General features: G+C 41.8%; 1 protein-coding gene across 2 annotated transcripts in view; it reads left to right on the plus strand.

Moving 5' to 3' along the window:
• scamp4 (secretory carrier membrane protein 4) overlaps window positions 1-7,211 on the plus strand; it is a 58,154-nt gene extending 50,943 nt beyond the window's left edge. For both annotated transcript variants that reach the window (XM_034180756.1, XM_034180755.1), the window contains 2 exons: window positions 6,123-6,240; window positions 6,459-7,211. In XM_034180756.1, the coding sequence (XP_034036647.1) occupies window positions 6,123-6,240; window positions 6,459-6,647 (307 nt within the window). In that variant the 3' untranslated portion in view covers window positions 6,648-7,211. The remainder of the gene's footprint in view (window positions 1-6,122; window positions 6,241-6,458) is intronic.
• The last annotated feature ends 10,542 nt before the right edge of the window (window positions 7,212-17,753 follow it).

Consider the following 17,753-nt stretch of genomic DNA (forward strand, 5'->3'; position numbering starts at 1 on the left):
TTTCACAAAATCAGAAACCAGATCATGGTTTGCGATAGTATTTTCGGTGTATAAAGACAGCACATCTTGGTACGACGCCCCGGTGGCGCTGATATATATTTAATACACGCAGTGACCTTTATTTTATTTGTAAATATTCACAAAAGGAAACATGGGAATAGAAATGGGAAAAAATATGAGTATGTACATATGTATGTACGGATATATTTAAATCTCTTTGGTGTTAAAGATATGTAGATGTTTTGTTCATGTGGTTTCTGACATGTCTGGAATAAGACAGGCTGAAGCTGGGAAAACTAATTCTCCTGTGAGTAGCGTTTTATTCTTTTAGTGCAACTATTAAAAGGTTCACTATTTCTGTATTATCCGTCATGACTTTGCTATCCATCCGCTTTTGTTCATAGTATGGGACCACTACACGCGCGGGTCTGGGGATATTTGCTCTTAAAAGTGTGTGCCTGTGTGTGTGTATTTGGGGTGTTTAGCGCAAAAGGTCGCACCTCTTTTGACAAACCGGACCAGCGTCACAGATCCCGTTTGAAGCAATATTTTTCTGAGGTCCTGCTGTGTCCCTCGGTCCGAGGTGTCAGGTTAAATCCCCTGATCGATGATTACGTGTGTTTTTTGGGTCCACCATAAAACCTGATACCTGTGGGTAATGAGCTTGTTTTGGAGGCTGGTCCAGTTTTCTGTCCCGCCTCCTGCTGCAGTGTTTTTCCTTCATTCCAGCCGCTGACCGGAGCAGACGTTCATTCTCTCGGAATGAAGTTTTCTTTTTCTTCAGAGTGCGAAAGTCTTTCACGGCAAGTGAATTAAGTAATCTTTGATAGAAATGCTTCTGTTTTTTTTTTTTTTAAAAAAAGATCCTCGGCGGTAAAAACATTTTTAAATGATGTTTTTTGTTAGATATAGAGCCCCACGGTGAGAAAAGTTTATTCTGATGGAGCAGAAGAATTCGGCCTGACAAATTAACCCCAGAGGATCATTTAGAGACACGACGCACCAGGGACAGACTCTCCTTTATGACGTAAGAAAATCAGCTCATAACTTTTTAAAGTGTAAATATTTCATTAATAAGTATGGTCTGTGTTACAGTTTGTGGATATTCTGTTAGGAGTTTATTTAACGCTGTTTAATCAAGTTTTTTCCCCCAGACACAGCAGCAGAGATAGTAAACCCTCTGAAATCTCATTTATATTAAAAATACAGGTTAATAACGCGGAGCTGGTGTGTTATAAACCGACGGAGGTCTGTCGAACCGTCAACAGGGCGCCGCGGGGACGGACTCGTGTTACACGGTAAGAAGAAAAAAATCACATCATGACGTTTTTTTTTTTAAAGTGTAGGCTAAATATTTAATAAGTCGCATCTTTTCTTTCAGTTTTGTGGCGAGACGTGACCGTCGCTCCTGCAAGATGCCCGGAGGTTCGAGGATATTTTGGACTGATATTAATGAATGTTTTTGACAGAGAATAATTGCGATGCATAAAAAGTTTATTCTGGTTTAACGAGAAGAAGAAGACAAATGAAGCCCAGAGGGTTATTAGACGACACGGGGAGCCGGAGAGAGAGTCGCCTTCATGAGGTAAGAAAAAGAAAAACAATGATTTAGTAATATGACTAAAGTTTTTAAAGGGCCATAAAGTAAGAAAAAAAACATATTGGCTATATAATGTCAGACGTTTCCCCACTCAGCCAAAAATTTATGCAAACAGTCAGCATCAGCTCGAAAAGTAGAAGTTTTTGTGGAGCTTTTCACAACCAAATAAGCGTTTAAAGCGTAAAACCCTCCGCCAGTTAGATTTCTCAATAAATGACCACCGACTGTTTCTATCACAGATACGGCGTGTGAATTGTAAAAATTACAGCTTCTGTGTGTTTTCAGTGGAACTTCTGCAAAACAACCGCATTTAAATCTTTATCCACGTTAAAAGGACTTGAGATTTATAATTATACGCTCTGAACAAATGCACAGATTCTACATGACACACTTTCCTCTTGTCACACTGACAGCAGTGTGTCGGCTCACAGGCTGTTAATGTTTTTGACAGAATTGGTCGGAAATGTGCAATTTTCAAGTGCCTGGTGCAGCTTTTTACAAATCATAAAACAGCGGAGTAACAACAGTGAGTTTTAACATTAGAACTCTTACCCTCCTGATGTTGGTCAACTCGTGTATTTCAGATTCATTTTAATAAATGTTCACCTTTCTGTAGCAGTTGTTACCTAAACTAGTTTGTTCATAATTACAAGCGGTTTTTAAAACACGTTGTACAATTTTTTACTGCGGATTATTCACTGTTTAGGGTATTTCTACATGCCATACACTGTAAAAAATAATAAGATGACTTTACTAAAAATGAAAATAATCAAAAAATGCAAACTTGCTGCCTTACAAAGTAATTTATGTTGTCTTGAAGCAGATTTGATTACCTTAATTATTGCGAGTGTGCAGTACTCAAATACACTTAAAATCTAGATTACAGTAACTTGTTTATTTTGCTGTACTGAAAAAAATAAATTACAGTAATGTATTTACTGTGAGCATCCAGCAAGTGACGGCTTAATTCTCAAAATAGTTTTGTTCATTCATCATATTCAGGTCAACTTAATTTTCTTGAAGCTACAGCTTGAAAACTGAGTCAGGTTAACTTAATTCGTTTGTATGTTTGGATGCATTTACAGTGTACAGAGAGAGTGCGGCTCAAACCAAAGTCAAATTCCATGTATTCTGTGGATACTTGGCCATTAAAAGCTGTTCTGATTCAGATTCTGATAAACCAAAAAATGCTGATGAACCCTGTTTTATTTGAAACTTCAAAGTTGTTGCTTCAGTTCTCCGTCATTCAGTTATCTGTGATTTTCAGGGAACACTTGACATAAAATGCTGACGGCTGATTTTCATATTAAAACAATACATGTCTCCCTTTTGGAAAGTCTCCCAAGAAATGTGATCAGAGAATCTTGATGTCTTCAGGGTGTATTAAAAACTAACCAGGAGAAAGCTGCTTTCAAGAACAGTTTCAGTTATTTTTTTGACCCACTTCAGATGTTTCTTGGTCAGAATGAGGTGGTAAAGCAGGAACTTGCAGCGATACAAGTGAGCAAAGAAAATGTTTAGATTTAGGACTTAACATCCAAGCTGCTGGCATGTGAACGTTACCGTGAAGTGTTGAGATAAGGATTTGATGTTTGAATCCCAAAATGTGTAAAATATAATAAGTTGACTTTACAAAAAAAAATATGCGAACTTGTTGCCTTAGAAAAGTGGCTTTGAGCAGACTTGAGTTTATTATACGCAGCTGGAGACACAATAATCATCTATCAGCTAATTTACAGCGACAGCCTGATGGTTACCCTTTAATAAACATGGACGTATGCTTTTTTCTTCATGTAAGTGGACCAAATTTGTGTTTAATAACCATGAAAATATGCTTTTTTCTTCAGGTAACTGGAACAAGTACTTTTTTCTTAATGTTTTCCTTCATGTATGTTGTGTTTAATAAACATGAACGTATACTTTTTTTCTTCATGTAAGTGGACCAAATACTTTTTCTTAATGTTTTCCTTCATGTATGTTGTGTTTAATAAACATGAACGTATACTTTTTTTCTTCATGTAAGTGGACCAAATACTTTTTTCTTAATGTTTTCCTTCACGTATGCTGTGTTTAATAAACATGAACAATTGCTTTTTTCTCTGTGTGTGACTTTAATGAATGTAATAAAGCACATATTCTAAACCTTATACAGCCTGTGTTCTTTCCTATAATATTGTTGAAAAGGGTAAATTGTTTTTCAAACGAGGTTTTTTGTGAAAAACACTTACTGGTACCTTTTGCTCTAAAAATACCATCTGGCCTGACACCCAGCCACCCTGCCGGGAGTGACGGAGAAGAAACTTTGTTTTTTTCCGCCTTCATCACCTCTGGGCGGCATCTCCGATCAGCGGGTGTCCCGCGCACCATGATGATCGGGTAATATCTTAAAAGAAACACCATTTGGCGTGAGTGATAAGGAGCATTGTTTATTGAAACATCCTTTGGCGTGAGTGATAAGGAGCATTGTTTATTGTTCTTCGGGTTCATCACCTCGGGGCAGCATCTCCGCTCAGCGGGTGTCCCGCCACACACACACACACACACACACACACGCGCGCGCACACACACGCACACACACACACGCACACACACACACGCACACACACAGACACAGCGTCTGCAACAGGTTTTACAGCCGTGGGGTCATGTTTCCGCGAGCAGCTCTATGCGTGGGTATTTGACCGTCTTGCTGCAAAGACTTACAACCGAGAGACGGCTATTTGTACCCCTTCTTTAATTTACGAATTAAAAAACAGAAAAGGAAACGTAATAATTTAAGAATTAAAAATATTAAAGGGGCATTAAATAATAGACACTGATTTATGTTTAATTATTTCAGAATTAGTTAATTCTTTAATACATTAAAAAGATCTAGGTATTTTTTATCATTCTTTAATTCATGAAATAAAATGACATTAAAATATTAGACCCTGGGTGGGAGGGGAGGTATGGCTTGGAGGCGGTGCTTGGCCGGGGTTAGGGGAGGAGCTTGGGGTGGGGCTAGGGGAGGAGCCAGGGGCGGAACTAGGGGAGGAGCCGGGGGCGGGGCTTAGGGGCGGGACATACTGACGTCATCGACTCTGATTGGATGTGACGTCATAAGGGGCGGGGGCTCGGAGGCGGGACTAGGGGCGGGGCTTAGGGGCGGGGCATAATGACGTCATCGATTATGATTGGCTGTGATGTCATAAGGGGCGGGGCTTGGAGGCGGGACTAGGGGAGGGGCTTAGGGGCGGGACATAGTGACGTCATCGATTCTGATTGGCTATGACGTCATAGAGGGGGCGGGGCTTAGTGACGTGGCCGATTTTGATTGGCAGCTGTCACTTTTTTGACGAAAGGTGGGTCAGTTTTCTCTCTATCGTGCTCCATAACAATCCCGCAAAAGTGGGATTTGTATTGATTATTATGTAGTATAATCAGGAAAGTGTTATTTATGTAACATACGCATTGATTTGTATAATGGCACTGTTTATCATGTTGATCATTTTCATTTTTATGTGGATTCCAGCGCTGGTTCATTTTGGTGTATAATTTACACCTGGTGTATATTTTCAGCGCAGCGTACGCCAACGACCACATTGATAAATGCCAAGTAGCGCAGCCGTTTTGGCGTACACCCCATATACGCTCAAATATCACCGTACGCAATGTTGATACATGAGGCCCAATGACCCCAAGCACACTAGTAATCCAGCAAAATCTTGGTTCCAAACCAACAAAATTAATGCCTCGCAGATGTGACGAAATCATGAAAAACTGTGGTTATACAACTAAATACTAGTTTAGTGATTCACAGGATTGATAAAAAAGCAGTTTGAACATAGTAGTTTTGAGTTTGTAGCGTCAACAGCAGATGCTACTATTATTGTGAACACCCACTTTTCTACTTTTTTTTTACTAATAGCCCAATTTCATAGCCTTAAGAGTGTGTATATCATGAATGCTTGGTCTTGTTGGATTTGTGAGAATCTACTGAATCTACTGGTACCTTGTTTCCCATGGAACAATAAGAAATATACTCAAAACCTGGATTAATCTTTTTAGTCACATAGCACTACTATTATTCTGAACACTACTGTACAAGATCTGTTTTATAAATGTGAGACTTTTTGAGAATATGTGCACATTAGCCCGTTAGCTCAGGTGTGTCCTCCTGTTGTCCTCAGTGTTCATTTGCTATGTAACGATACTCATCTGCGTGTGTCACGTTTGAGTCGGGCCGTGTGCTCAGACGTTTACCTGTTTTAGGGTCTGATGTCTTTTTCAGACTCTGTGACACTCGGCAGCACCTTGGGATTGAACCGACACCCTTTGGGTAACACATAATTTGCTCTGGCTGCCTCACTCAGCAGTCGCTGAAGGTTTAGTCTGAACTGGCACAGTTACTACAGTTATAAATCGGTGTGTGTGCACGGCTGTCCTGCTGTGGCTGTGAGTAAGTGTGCGTGTCGCCGGTGCACGTTGTACTCTAACTGCATTAACCCTTCCTGCTCCGTGTCTCCGTCTTGTCACGCTGTAGCGGCTGGATTGCCACCATGGCGTTTTTCAGCGTGAATGTGGGCTCGGCTGTGGTGATGCTCATCACAGCTGTTCTCTTCACTCTGGTCACACTTTTGATGGGGCTGCTCCTCATTAAGGTGAGTCTGTTCACACGTCATGCAGGTTTAGCTCACACGCCTCCTCACACTTAGGCTGGAAACACGTTTCCTCAAAGGACCAGTCGGGTGCAGACTTTCATCGGGCGATGTCACTACGGACTCCTCTCCTCGGTGTGCGTCAGATGAAAGCCGGTGCCCTCTAGGGATGTTTGTGGGCCTTTTGAGCCTGGTGTTACAGGTTTTGGTTCCTGTGGCAGGTACACAGACTGTATCGTGGTGGCGGTGGCAGCTTGGCTCGTGCTCAGGAAGAGTGGAGCTCAGGGGCGTGGAAGAGCGCGGCAGTGAGGGAGGCCGGCTTCAACGCCGTGGCCGAGACAGCTCAAGGCCCAAGTCTGCCCCAGTACCCGGCAACAGTGCCAAACTATCACGACAACAGCCAGTGGTGAGAAGGAACGCGGCCACTAGATGGAGCTGCTGCACGAGGAAGCTTTGGCACATTGTGTCATTTGACAGTTGACAAAGTGCACAGGTCAATTTTGTTTTTGAGTAACAGGATTAATAAGAAAGTGTTGTTGTCAAAGGAGAGAGTCTAGTGTTGGTGGTGGAGAGTTTTCCTCCCTGTAGATTATCTCATCTTTGTTTACACTTATTTCATCAGTTCGGGTTTTTTTCTCTCAGAAATAAATAAAAATTTAGGCTGAAAAAAGTTTGAGAAGATGCAGCATGCAGTGTGTGTGTGTGTGTGTGTGTGTGTGTGTGTGTGTGTGTGTGTGTGTGTGTGTGTGTGTGTGTGTGTGTGTGTGTGTGTGTGTGTGTGTGTGTGTATAAACTCCAGCTCTTTAATGTGCCGCTTTTTCTCCTGTGGACCAAATGTTCTGACTGTTTGTAACCTCAGAGAGGAATGTGGAGTTGATGTGAGGTTTATCTGTTTATGTATCAGACACTTCAAATAGTCCCTTCACTTAACATCCCCAAATCACACAAAGTTGGGAAACTATGGACCCCCCCCCCACACACACACACACACACACACACACACAGTGATCCTCACATTGACTTGTATTTGTTTGCACACAGTATGAAATGTATGAAATGATATTTCATTTTTTTGTTTCTTTTTGGTGTGTGTGGGGGGGCAACTCTAAATATAAGGACAAAATCATCAGTTTTATCGATTTTCTAGCCAGTGTTTGTTAAGACCAGATTGTTTCCTCTGTGGTCATGGTTTGAGGACCTGCATCACAGAGCTTCTGTCTGTTGCATGACAATTAAAGCACCTTCATGATGAACTGGTAGAGAAGAGGATTTCCTTAAAATGAGTGTGAAATTTCAGCTGCAGCTTGCCAGCTGAAGGTGACACAGTAAAAAGACTGCCAACGTGGAAAAACATTCATTTGTCTTCCAGTTTTACAGTCCTCCTCTGCCCCGACATGAAGCTGTGAATGAGGGAGCAACAGACAAATGCTACATCATTCCCACTTCATCCTCTCACACCCACAGAAGCCTATACTTCTTTTAGAGCTGTCTTATGTTAATAGTGGCTTCCCTCACTCATCTCCTTCCATTACAATCACTTAGTTCAGAACTACAAACAATGTGGTACTCTGTGGTAAAACTGTGCCAGTGAGATAGTCCTCAAAAACTAAATCAATCAATCAATCAATTTTTTTTTTATATAGCGCCAAATCACAACAAACAGTTGCCCCAAGGCGCTTTATATTGTAAGGCAAGGCCATACAATAATTATGTAAAACCTCAACGGTCAAAACGACCCCCTGTGAGCAAGCACTTGGCGACAGTGGGAAGGAAAAACTCCCTTTTAACAGGAAGAAACCTCCAGCAGAACCAGGCTCAGGGAGGGGCAGTCTTCTGCTGGGACTGGTTGGGGCTGAGGGGAGAGAATCAGGAAAAAGACATGCTGTGGAGGGGAGCAGAGATCAATCACTAATGATTAAATGCAGAGTGGTGCATACAGAGCAAAAAGAGAAAGAAACACTCAGTGCATCATGGGAACCCCCCAGCAGTCTAAGTCTATAGCAGCATAACTAAGGGATGGTTCAGAGTCACCTGATCCAGCCCTAACTATAAGCTTTAGCAAAAAGGAAAGTTTTAAGCCTAATCTTAAAAGTAGAGAGGGTGTCTGTCTCCCTGATCTGAATTGGGAGCTGGTTCCACAGGAGAGGAGCCTGAAAGCTGAAGGCTCTGCCTCCCATTCTACTCTTACAAACCCTAGGAACTACAAGTAAGCCTGCAGTCTGACAGCGAAGCGCTCTATTGGGGTGATATGGTACTACGAGGTCCCTAAGATAAGATGGGACCTGATTATTCAAAACCTTATGAGTAAGAAGAAGAATTTTAAATTCTATTCTAGAATTAACAGGAAGCCAATGAAGAGAGGCCAATATGGGTGAGATATGCTCTCTCCTTCTAGTCCCCGTCAGTACTCTAGCTGCAGCATTTTGAATTAACTGAAGGCTTTTTAGGGAACTTTTAGGACAACCTGATAATAATGAATTACAATAGTCCAGCCTAGAGGAAATAAATGAATGAAGATATGTACTAAGATACGTATATTTAGTGATTTGTAAATAAGGACCTTTATTGTTGTACATACACAGTGAGGGAAATAAATATTTAATCCACTGTGTTTTCCCACCTGCAAAGAATGTAGAGGTCTAATTTTTATCACTTAAACCGTGAGAGACAGAATTGAGAAAAAAATCAGAAAATCACATTGTATGATTTATAAATGATTAATTTGCATTTTATTGCATAAAATAAGTATTTGATCACCAACCAACCAGCAAGAATTCTGTCTCACACAGACCTGATAATTTTTCTTTAAGAAGCCCTCTTATTCTGCACTCTTTACCTGTATCACATCTTGCTGAACCTGTTAAGCCTTATGTTCCTCTTGCTTGCCTCTACTGGTGGTTGGCTCTCACTGCGGTATTGTATCACTTCCTGTTCCGGAGCACAGCGGTGTTTTTCTGTATCGTTAGCTGTTTAATCTGCGCAGTTAGATTGATCTAGTTATCTAGATTACGATTTGTTTCCCAGTGTAATCTTTACGTGCCTTAACTAAAGCACTCCTTCTGCTGAATCACCTCTAAATTATTTACACATTATTCACTTTGCGTGTTTTTAGGAATCCGCTAGCTTAGCGTAGCTACTAGCTCTTAGCCGATTTAGCATGGCGGCTTCTCCTGTCTCTCCCGCACTTTTCTGCTCTGGGTGTGAAATGTTTACTTATTCCTCGGCCTCCTTTAGCAGTAACGGTACTTGTAATAAGTGTAGCTTATTCGTAGCTTTGGAGGCCAGGCTGGGCGAATTGGAGACTCGGCTCCGCACCGTGGAAAATTCTACAGCTAGCCAGGCCCCTGTAGTCGGTGCGGACCAAGGTAGGTTAGCCGCCGTTAGTTACCCCCTGGCAGATCCCGAGCAGCCGGGAAAGCAGGCCGACTGGGTGACTGTGAGGAGGAAGCGTAGCCCTAAACAGAAGCCCCGTGTACACCGCCAACCCGTTCACATCTCTAACCGTTTTTCCCCACTCGACGACACACCCGCCGAGGATCAAACTCTGGTTATTGGCGACTGTTTTGTGAAATGTGAAGTTCGCGACACCAGCAACCATAGTCAATTGTCTTCCGGGGGCCAGAGCAGGCGACATTGAAGGAAATTTGAAACTGCTGGCTAAGGCTAAACGTAAATTTGGTAAGATTGTAATTCACGTCGGCAGTAATGACACCCGGTTACGCCAATCGGAGGTCACTAAAATTAACATTAAATCGGTGTGTAACTTTGCAAAAACAATGTCGGACTCTGTAGTTTTCTCTGGGCCCCTCCCAATCAGACCGGGAGTGACATGTTTAGCCGCATGTTCTCCTTGAATTGCTGGCTGTCTGAGTGGTGTCCAAAAAATGAGGTGGGCTTCATAGATAATTGGCAAAGCTTCTGGGGAAAACCTGGTCTTGTTAGGAGAGACGGCATCCATCCCACTTTGGATGGAGCAGCTCTCATTTCTAGAAATCTGGCCAATTTTCTTAAATCCTCCAAACCGTGACTATCCAGGGTTGGGACCAGGAAGCAGAGTTGTAGTCTTACACACCTCTCTGCAGCTTCTCTCCCCCTGCCATCCCCTCATTACCCCATCCCCGTAGAGACGGTGCCTGCTCCCAGACCACCAATAACCAGCAAAAATCTATTTAAAGATAAAAATTCAAAAAGAAAAAATAATATAGCACCTTCAACTGCACCACAGACTAAAACAGTTAAATGTGGTCTATTAAACATTAGGTCTCTCTCTTCTAAGTCCCTGTTGGTAAATGATATAATAATTGATCAACATATTGATTTATTCTGCCTTACAGAAACCTGGTTACAGCAGGATGAATATGTTAGTTTAAATGAGTCAACACCCCCGAGTCACACTAACTGTCAGAATGCTCGTAGCACGGGCCCGGGGCGGAGGATTAGCAGCAATCTTCCATTCCAGCTTATTAATTAATCAAAAACCCAGACAGAGCTTTAATTCATTTGAAAGCTTGACTCTTAGTCTTGTCCATCCAAATTGGAAGTCCCAAAAACCAGTTTTATTTGTTATTATCTATCGTCCACCTGGTCGTTACTGTGAGTTTCTCTGTGAATTTTCAGACCTTTTGTCTGACTTAGTGCTTAGCTCAGATAAGATAATTATAGTGGGCGATTTTAACATCAATCAGTCAATCAACTTTTTTCTTATATAGCGCCAAATCACAACAAACAGTTGCCCCAAGGCGCATCCACACAGATGCTGAGAATGACAGCCTCAACACTGCATTTAATCTATTATTAGACTCTATTGGCTTTGCTCAAAAAGTAAATGAGTCCACCCACCACTTTAATCATATCTTAGATCTTGTTCTGACTTATGGTATGGAAATAGAAGACTTAACAGTATTCCCTGAAAACTCCCTTCTGTCTGATCATTTCTTAATAACATTTACATTTACTCTGATGGACTACCCAGCAGTGGGGAATAAGTTTCATTACACTAGAAGTCTTTCAGAAAGCGCTGTAACTAGGTTTAAGGATATGATTCCTTCTTTATGTTCTCTAATGCCATATACCAACACAGTGCAGTGTAGCTACCTAAACTCTGTAAGTGAGATAGAGTATCTCGTCAATAGTTTTACATCCTCATTGAAGACAACTTTGGATGCTGTAGCTCCTCTAAAAAGAGAGCTTTAAATCAGAAGTGCCTGACTCCGTGGTATAACTCACAAACTCGTAGCTTAAAGCAGATAACCCGTAAGTTGGAGAGGAAATGGCGTCTCACTAATTTAGAAGATCTTCACTTAGCCTGGAAAAAGAGTCTGTTGCGCTATAAAAAAAAGCCCTCCGTAAAGCTAGGACATCTTTCTACTCATCACTAATTGAAGAAAATAAGAACAACCCCAGGTTTCTTTTCAGCACTGTAGCCAGGCTGACAAAGAGTCAGAGCTCTATTGAGCTGAGTATTCCATTAACTTTAACTAGTAATGACTTCATGACTTTCTTTGCTAACAAAATTTTAACTATTAGAGAAAAAATTACTCATAACCATCCCAAAGACGTATCGTTATCTTTGGCTGCTTTCAGTGATGCCGGTATTTGGTTAGACTCTTTCTCTCCGATTGTTCTGTCTGAGTTATTTTCATTAGTTACTTCATCCAAACCATCAACATGTTTATTAGACCCCATTCCTACCAGGCTGCTCAAGGAAGCCCTACCATTATTTAATGCTTCGATCTTAAATATGATCAATCTATCTTTGTTAGTTGGCTATGTACCACAGGCTTTTAAGGTGGCAGTAATTAAACCATTACTTAAAAAGCCATCACTTGACCCAGCTATCTTAGCTAATTATAGGCCAATCTCCAACCTTCCTTTTCTCTCAAAAATTCTTGAAAGGGTAGTTGTAAAACAGCTAACTGATCATCTGCAGAGGAATGGTCTATTTGAAGAGTTTCAGTCAGGTTTTAGAATTCATCATAGTACAGAAACAGCATTAGTGAAGGTTACAATGATCTTCTTATGGCCTCAGACAGTGGACTCATCTTTGTGCTTGTTCTGTTAGACCTCAGTGCTGCTTTTGATACTGTTGACCATAAAATTTTATTACAGAGATTAGAGCATGCCATAGGTATTAAAGGCACTGCGCTGCGGTGGTTTGAATCATATTTGTCTAATAGATTACAATTTGTTCATGTAATGGGGAATCTTCTTCACAGACTAAAGTTAATTATGGAGTTCCACAAGGTTCTGTGCTAGGACCAATTTTATTCACTTTATACATGCTTCCCTTAGGCAGTATTATTAGACGGTGTTGTATGGCTGGGGGGCCTGGCTGCCTTTTTGTTTCTGTCTTTTGTTTTTCCTTCCAGGTGGCTTGCATTTGGGACTGAGTGGCTGTGTTGCTGAGGTTATCAGGACCTCACCCTGATCACCTGCGGCTCGTCAGGACTCACAGCTGAGGTGCATCTATATGGATTGGAACATGGTGGCATTTCAGACTGGAGTATACAGTGTGTATTTGCCAGAGACTCGACCTTGTGACCAGACGGGTGAGATCGTCGTCTCGGGAGCCATCTCATCATCAGTGGATGCAGAGAACGTCCAGGGTTTGATGCACGGTCTGTGAAAGAGGAGGGGGTGAGGTCTCACGCTCGTCAGCACACTTCCTGAGGTATGTTAGATTTTGTGACTAACATTTATACAGTCAGTAAATGTGGTGTCCCTCACACCTTTATTATATTGAGCTGTATGTTAGTCATGTATCGGCTTCCACTGCAGTGGAGTTTTGTGAACTGGATGTTCCATGCCTGCAGGTTGGGAAGCTGATTAGTAATTAAGCCAGGAAGTGTTTGCTGTTTGTACACCTTTAAGTGTTCTCTCTGTGTGTAGAGTGTGGACTCACATAATGGTTCCTTCTTTCACAGACTCGGTTTGTTGCTGCCACCTGGGGGGTGTCGGCGGGGTCCTTGGGTCCGAACAGTTTCTGGCTCCGGACCGTTAGCGCTGCTGGGAGCGCACCACGCCAGACCGCACTTTCTTTTGTATTTTTTGTATCACTGTTATGTATTAAATTCAGTTAGCCTTTGTACCGTGCTCTGCTTATTTCATACTGGGTCCTTCAAACGCTGGTCGGTTCTCCAAGCTGCGTCCGACACATAACAAGACGGTATTGCTTAAATTTTCATTGTTACGCAGATGATACCCAGCTTTATCTATCCATGAAGCCAGAGGACACACACCAATTAGCTAAACTGCATGATTGTCTTACAGACATAAAGACATGGATGACCTCTAATTTCCTGCTTTTAAACTCAGATAAAACTGAAGTTATTGTACTTGGCCCCACAAATCTTAGAAATATGGTGTCTAACCAGATCCTTACTCTGGATGGCATTACCCTGACCTCTAGTAATACTGTGAGAAATCTTGGAGTCATTTTTGATCAGGATATGTCATTCAAAGCGCATATTAAACAAATATGTAGGACTGCCTTTTTGCATTTACGCAATATCTCTAAATCAGAAAGGTCTTGTCTCAGAGTGATGCTGAAAAACTAATTCATGCATTTATTTCCTCTAGGCTGGACTATTGTAATTCATTATTATCAGGTTGTCCTAAAAGTTCCCTAAAAAGCCTTCAGTTAATTCAAAATGCTGCAGCTAGAGTACTGACGGGGACTAGAAGGAGAGAGCATATCTCACCCATATTGGCCTCTCTTCATTGGCTTCCTGTTAATTCTAGAATAGAATTTAAAATTCTTCTTCTTACTTATAAGGTTTTGAATAATCAGGTCCCATCTTATCTTAGGGACCTCGTAGTACCATATCACCCCAATAGAGCGCTTCGCTCTCAGACTGCAGGCTTACTTGTGTAAGCTAGTGTCTAACCAGATTCTTACTCTGGATGGCATTACCCTGACCTCTAGTAATACTGTGAGAAATCTTGGAGTCATTTTTTTATCAGGATATCGCTCTCAGACTGCAGGCTTACTTGTAGTTCCTAGGGTTTGTAAGAGTAGAATGGAGGCAGAGCCTTCAGCTTTCAGGCTCCTCTCCTGTGGAACCAGCTCCCAATTCGGATCAGGGAGACAGACACCCTCTCTACTTTTAAGATTAGGCTTAAAACTTTCCTTTTTGCTAAAGCTTATAGTTAGGGCTGGATCAGGTGACCCTGAACCATCCCTTAGTTATGCTGCTATAGACTTAGACTGCTGGGGGGTTCCCATGATGCACTGAGTGTTTCTCTTTTGCTCTGTATGCACCACTCTGCATTTAATCATTAGTGATCGATCTCTGCTCCCCTCCACAGCATGTCTTTTTTCCTGGTTCTCTCCCTCAGCCCCAACCAGTCCCAGCAGAAGACTGCCCCTCCCTGAGCCTGGTTCTGCTGGAGGTTTCTTCCTGTTAAAAGGGAGTTTTTCCTTCCCACTGTAGCCAAGTGCTTGCTCACAGGGGGTCGTTTTGACCGTTGGGGTTTTACATAATTATTGTATGGCCTTGCCTTACAATATAAAGCGCCTTGGGGCAACTGTTTGTTGTGATTTGGCGCTATATAAAAAAAATTGATTGATTGAATTGATTGATTGATGCAATAAAATGCAAATTTATTATTTAAATATCATACAATGTGATTTTTTTTTTTTTTTTTTTTAAAGATTCTGTCTCACAGTTGAAGTGTTCCTACGATAAAAATCACAGACCTCTACATTCTTTGTAGGTGGGAAAACCTGCAAAACTGCCAGGGGTCAAATACTTATTTGCCTCACTGTATAGAATGAAATTTGTCCTCTGCATTTAACCATCCTAAATAGAACGAGCTCACTGAGCTAAAAAAAAAAAAAAAAAAATCCACCAACACTACTTTCCAATTCTCCAAAATTTTAACCAGAAAAAATTTTCAAAGTTTAATTCCTGTTCAAAGTGGCTTTTCATAAGCTAAAATTAGATGTGATCAAATGTCAGGAATACAAGGTCTGTTAGAAAAGTATTGTACCTTTTTATTTTTTTCATAACTATATGGATTTGATTCATATGTTTTTACATCAGCCAAGCTTGAACCTTCGTGCGCATGTGTGAGTTTTTCCACGCCTGTCGGTTGCGTCATTCGCCTGTGAGCAGGCTTTGAGTGAGCACTGGTCCACCCCTCTCGTCGTCGTTTCATTGCAAGGAAATGGCAGAATGATTTGGGCTTTTTTTCCATCAGAATTTTTTCAGAAACTTAGAGACAGGCAGCTGGAAACCATTCGAAAAATTTATCTGGCTTTCGGTGAAAATTTTACGGGCTTCACAGAGAATAAGGAGTATTACTACCGCTTTAAGGACGGCCCACAATGGCTCACGGCGCACCGCGCTTTGAGCCGCCATCCAGAGGCAGAAACCACCAGATCATTTCTAAAGGGATCGCTGTTTGGAGCCGGGACCGTCGTGTGCAATTTCTCTGGTTATCACAAGAGCTGGACATCAGCCATTTTCTGGCAGATTTCACTTTTAACAAGAGATTTTGTCATGGAAAGCCGCACGGAGGCTTCGCGCGTCACGACCGATTCACTGATCGAGTGAGACAAAGGAACACCTCCGTTTCGGCGTGTCATAGGACAATTTGGGACATGCCTCTCTTGGCTTTCAGTACTTACCAGTTGAGTGAGTATAAGAGAAATTGTGGAGAGCTGGGCATGTCCCAACTTGTCCTCTGGCACTCCGAAACGGAGGTGTTCCTTTGTCTCGCTTCATCAGGGAATCGGTCGTGATGCGTGAAGCCTCCGTGTGGCTTTCCATGACAAAATCTCTTGTTAAAAGTGAAATCTGCCGGAAAATGGCTGATGTCCAGCTCTTGTGATAACCAGAGAAATTGTACACGACGGTCCCGGCTCCACACAGCCATCCGTTTAGAAATGATGTGGTGGTTTCTGCCTCTCGATGGTAGCTCGGAGCGCGGCGCGCCATGCGCCATTGTGGGCCATCCTTAAAGCTGTAGTAACACTCCTTACTCTCTGAAGCCCGTAAAATTTTCACCGAAAGCCAGATACATTTTTCAAATGGTTTCCAGCTGCCTGTCTTAAACAGTTTCTGAAAAAATTCTGATGGAAAAAAAGCCCAAATCATTCCGCCATTTCCTCGCAATGAAACAACGACGAGAGGGGTGGACCAGTGCTCACTCAAAGTCTGCTCACAGGCGAATGACGCAACCGACAGGCGTGGAAAAACTCACACATGCGCACGAAGGTTCAAGCTTGGCTGACGTAAAAACATATGAATCAAATCCATATAGTTTTTGAAAAAAATAAAAGGTAGGATAGTTTTCTAACAGACCTTGTATGTATTGAGTTCATGCACTTGAATCAGACTTTTTTATGGTGTTGTTAGGTTTGTTTGTTTCCTTTCAACTTTTCCAGTTTCTCAATTGTCTTTCAGATCATTTTCACAGAACATTATCTCTACTATGCACAATTTGTCATTACTTTTTGGCTCTTGTTTCGGACTGATAACTGGAAGGAAGACGAGCAGAAAATTGGAACCTCTTCCAATTTTGGTGGTGTAGTTAAATCTATAACAGAAATGAGATGGGCTTTTCAGTGTTAAATGTAAATGTCCACAAAATCCACAGTCTGCATCAGCTCCAGATCAAGCTTTGTCAGGTGATAGTGTCAGTCTGCACCTCACGTTCAAATCTAGGAGTGATTGGGGCAGGTTAGGTTAAGATATATAAAATATTAATTAAATTGGGTTTTCATTGGCCACAAAATCTGCTCAAGATCAAATCCAGATCAAACTTTGTCAGTCAATAAAGGATACCATCCTACGGAACACTTTCAAATATGAGAGATTTGATCTTTTTGACAGTTGAGTTTTTGAAATTCGGTCAATGTTCAAAGGATGGGATTTTTCCAAGGTTTTTCCTGACTTTGACCTTAAAAATGGAATGGCTCCTTGGCTATCAGGATATGAATCCTCTGTAAAAAAAAAATTCATAATATCTATGAAAACTGTAACAGGCTGTTCACAAACAAACAAGCAGGGTGAAAACATTAATAAACACAATCTAAATCAAATCAATTTTATTATTTATATAGCGCCAAATCACAACAAACAGTTGCCCCCAAGGCGCTTTATATTGTAAGGCAAAGGCCATACAATAATTACGTAAAAACCCCAACGGTCAAAACGACCCCCTGTGAGCAAGCACTTGGCGACAGTGGGAAGGAAAAACTCTCTTTTAACAGGAAGAAACCTCCAGCAGAGCCATTCTAACCACTAGGGGCAGTGTGCAGCCACAGTCCGGGGCCCCAAAACCAACAGTAGATGTAGAGACACTGCTTTGGTCAGGGGTGGAGGAAGGACAAGACCCTAAATAAGCATGTTTTTGACTGGGGGAGGAAGCCCACACAGAAAGGAGCAGGTGGGAAATTATCCCATGACCTTGCTGTGAGGCATCAATGCCAACCACTAAGCTTCTTGCCGTTCATGTGTTCATCACCTGACTTGTCTCAAGAAAACTGGCTGTGAAAGTGATGATTTAAT

This window comes from Thalassophryne amazonica, chromosome 10 (genome assembly GCF_902500255.1).
Source record: "Thalassophryne amazonica chromosome 10, fThaAma1.1, whole genome shotgun sequence".
NCBI classification, from domain to species: Eukaryota; Metazoa; Chordata; class Actinopteri; order Batrachoidiformes; family Batrachoididae; genus Thalassophryne; species Thalassophryne amazonica.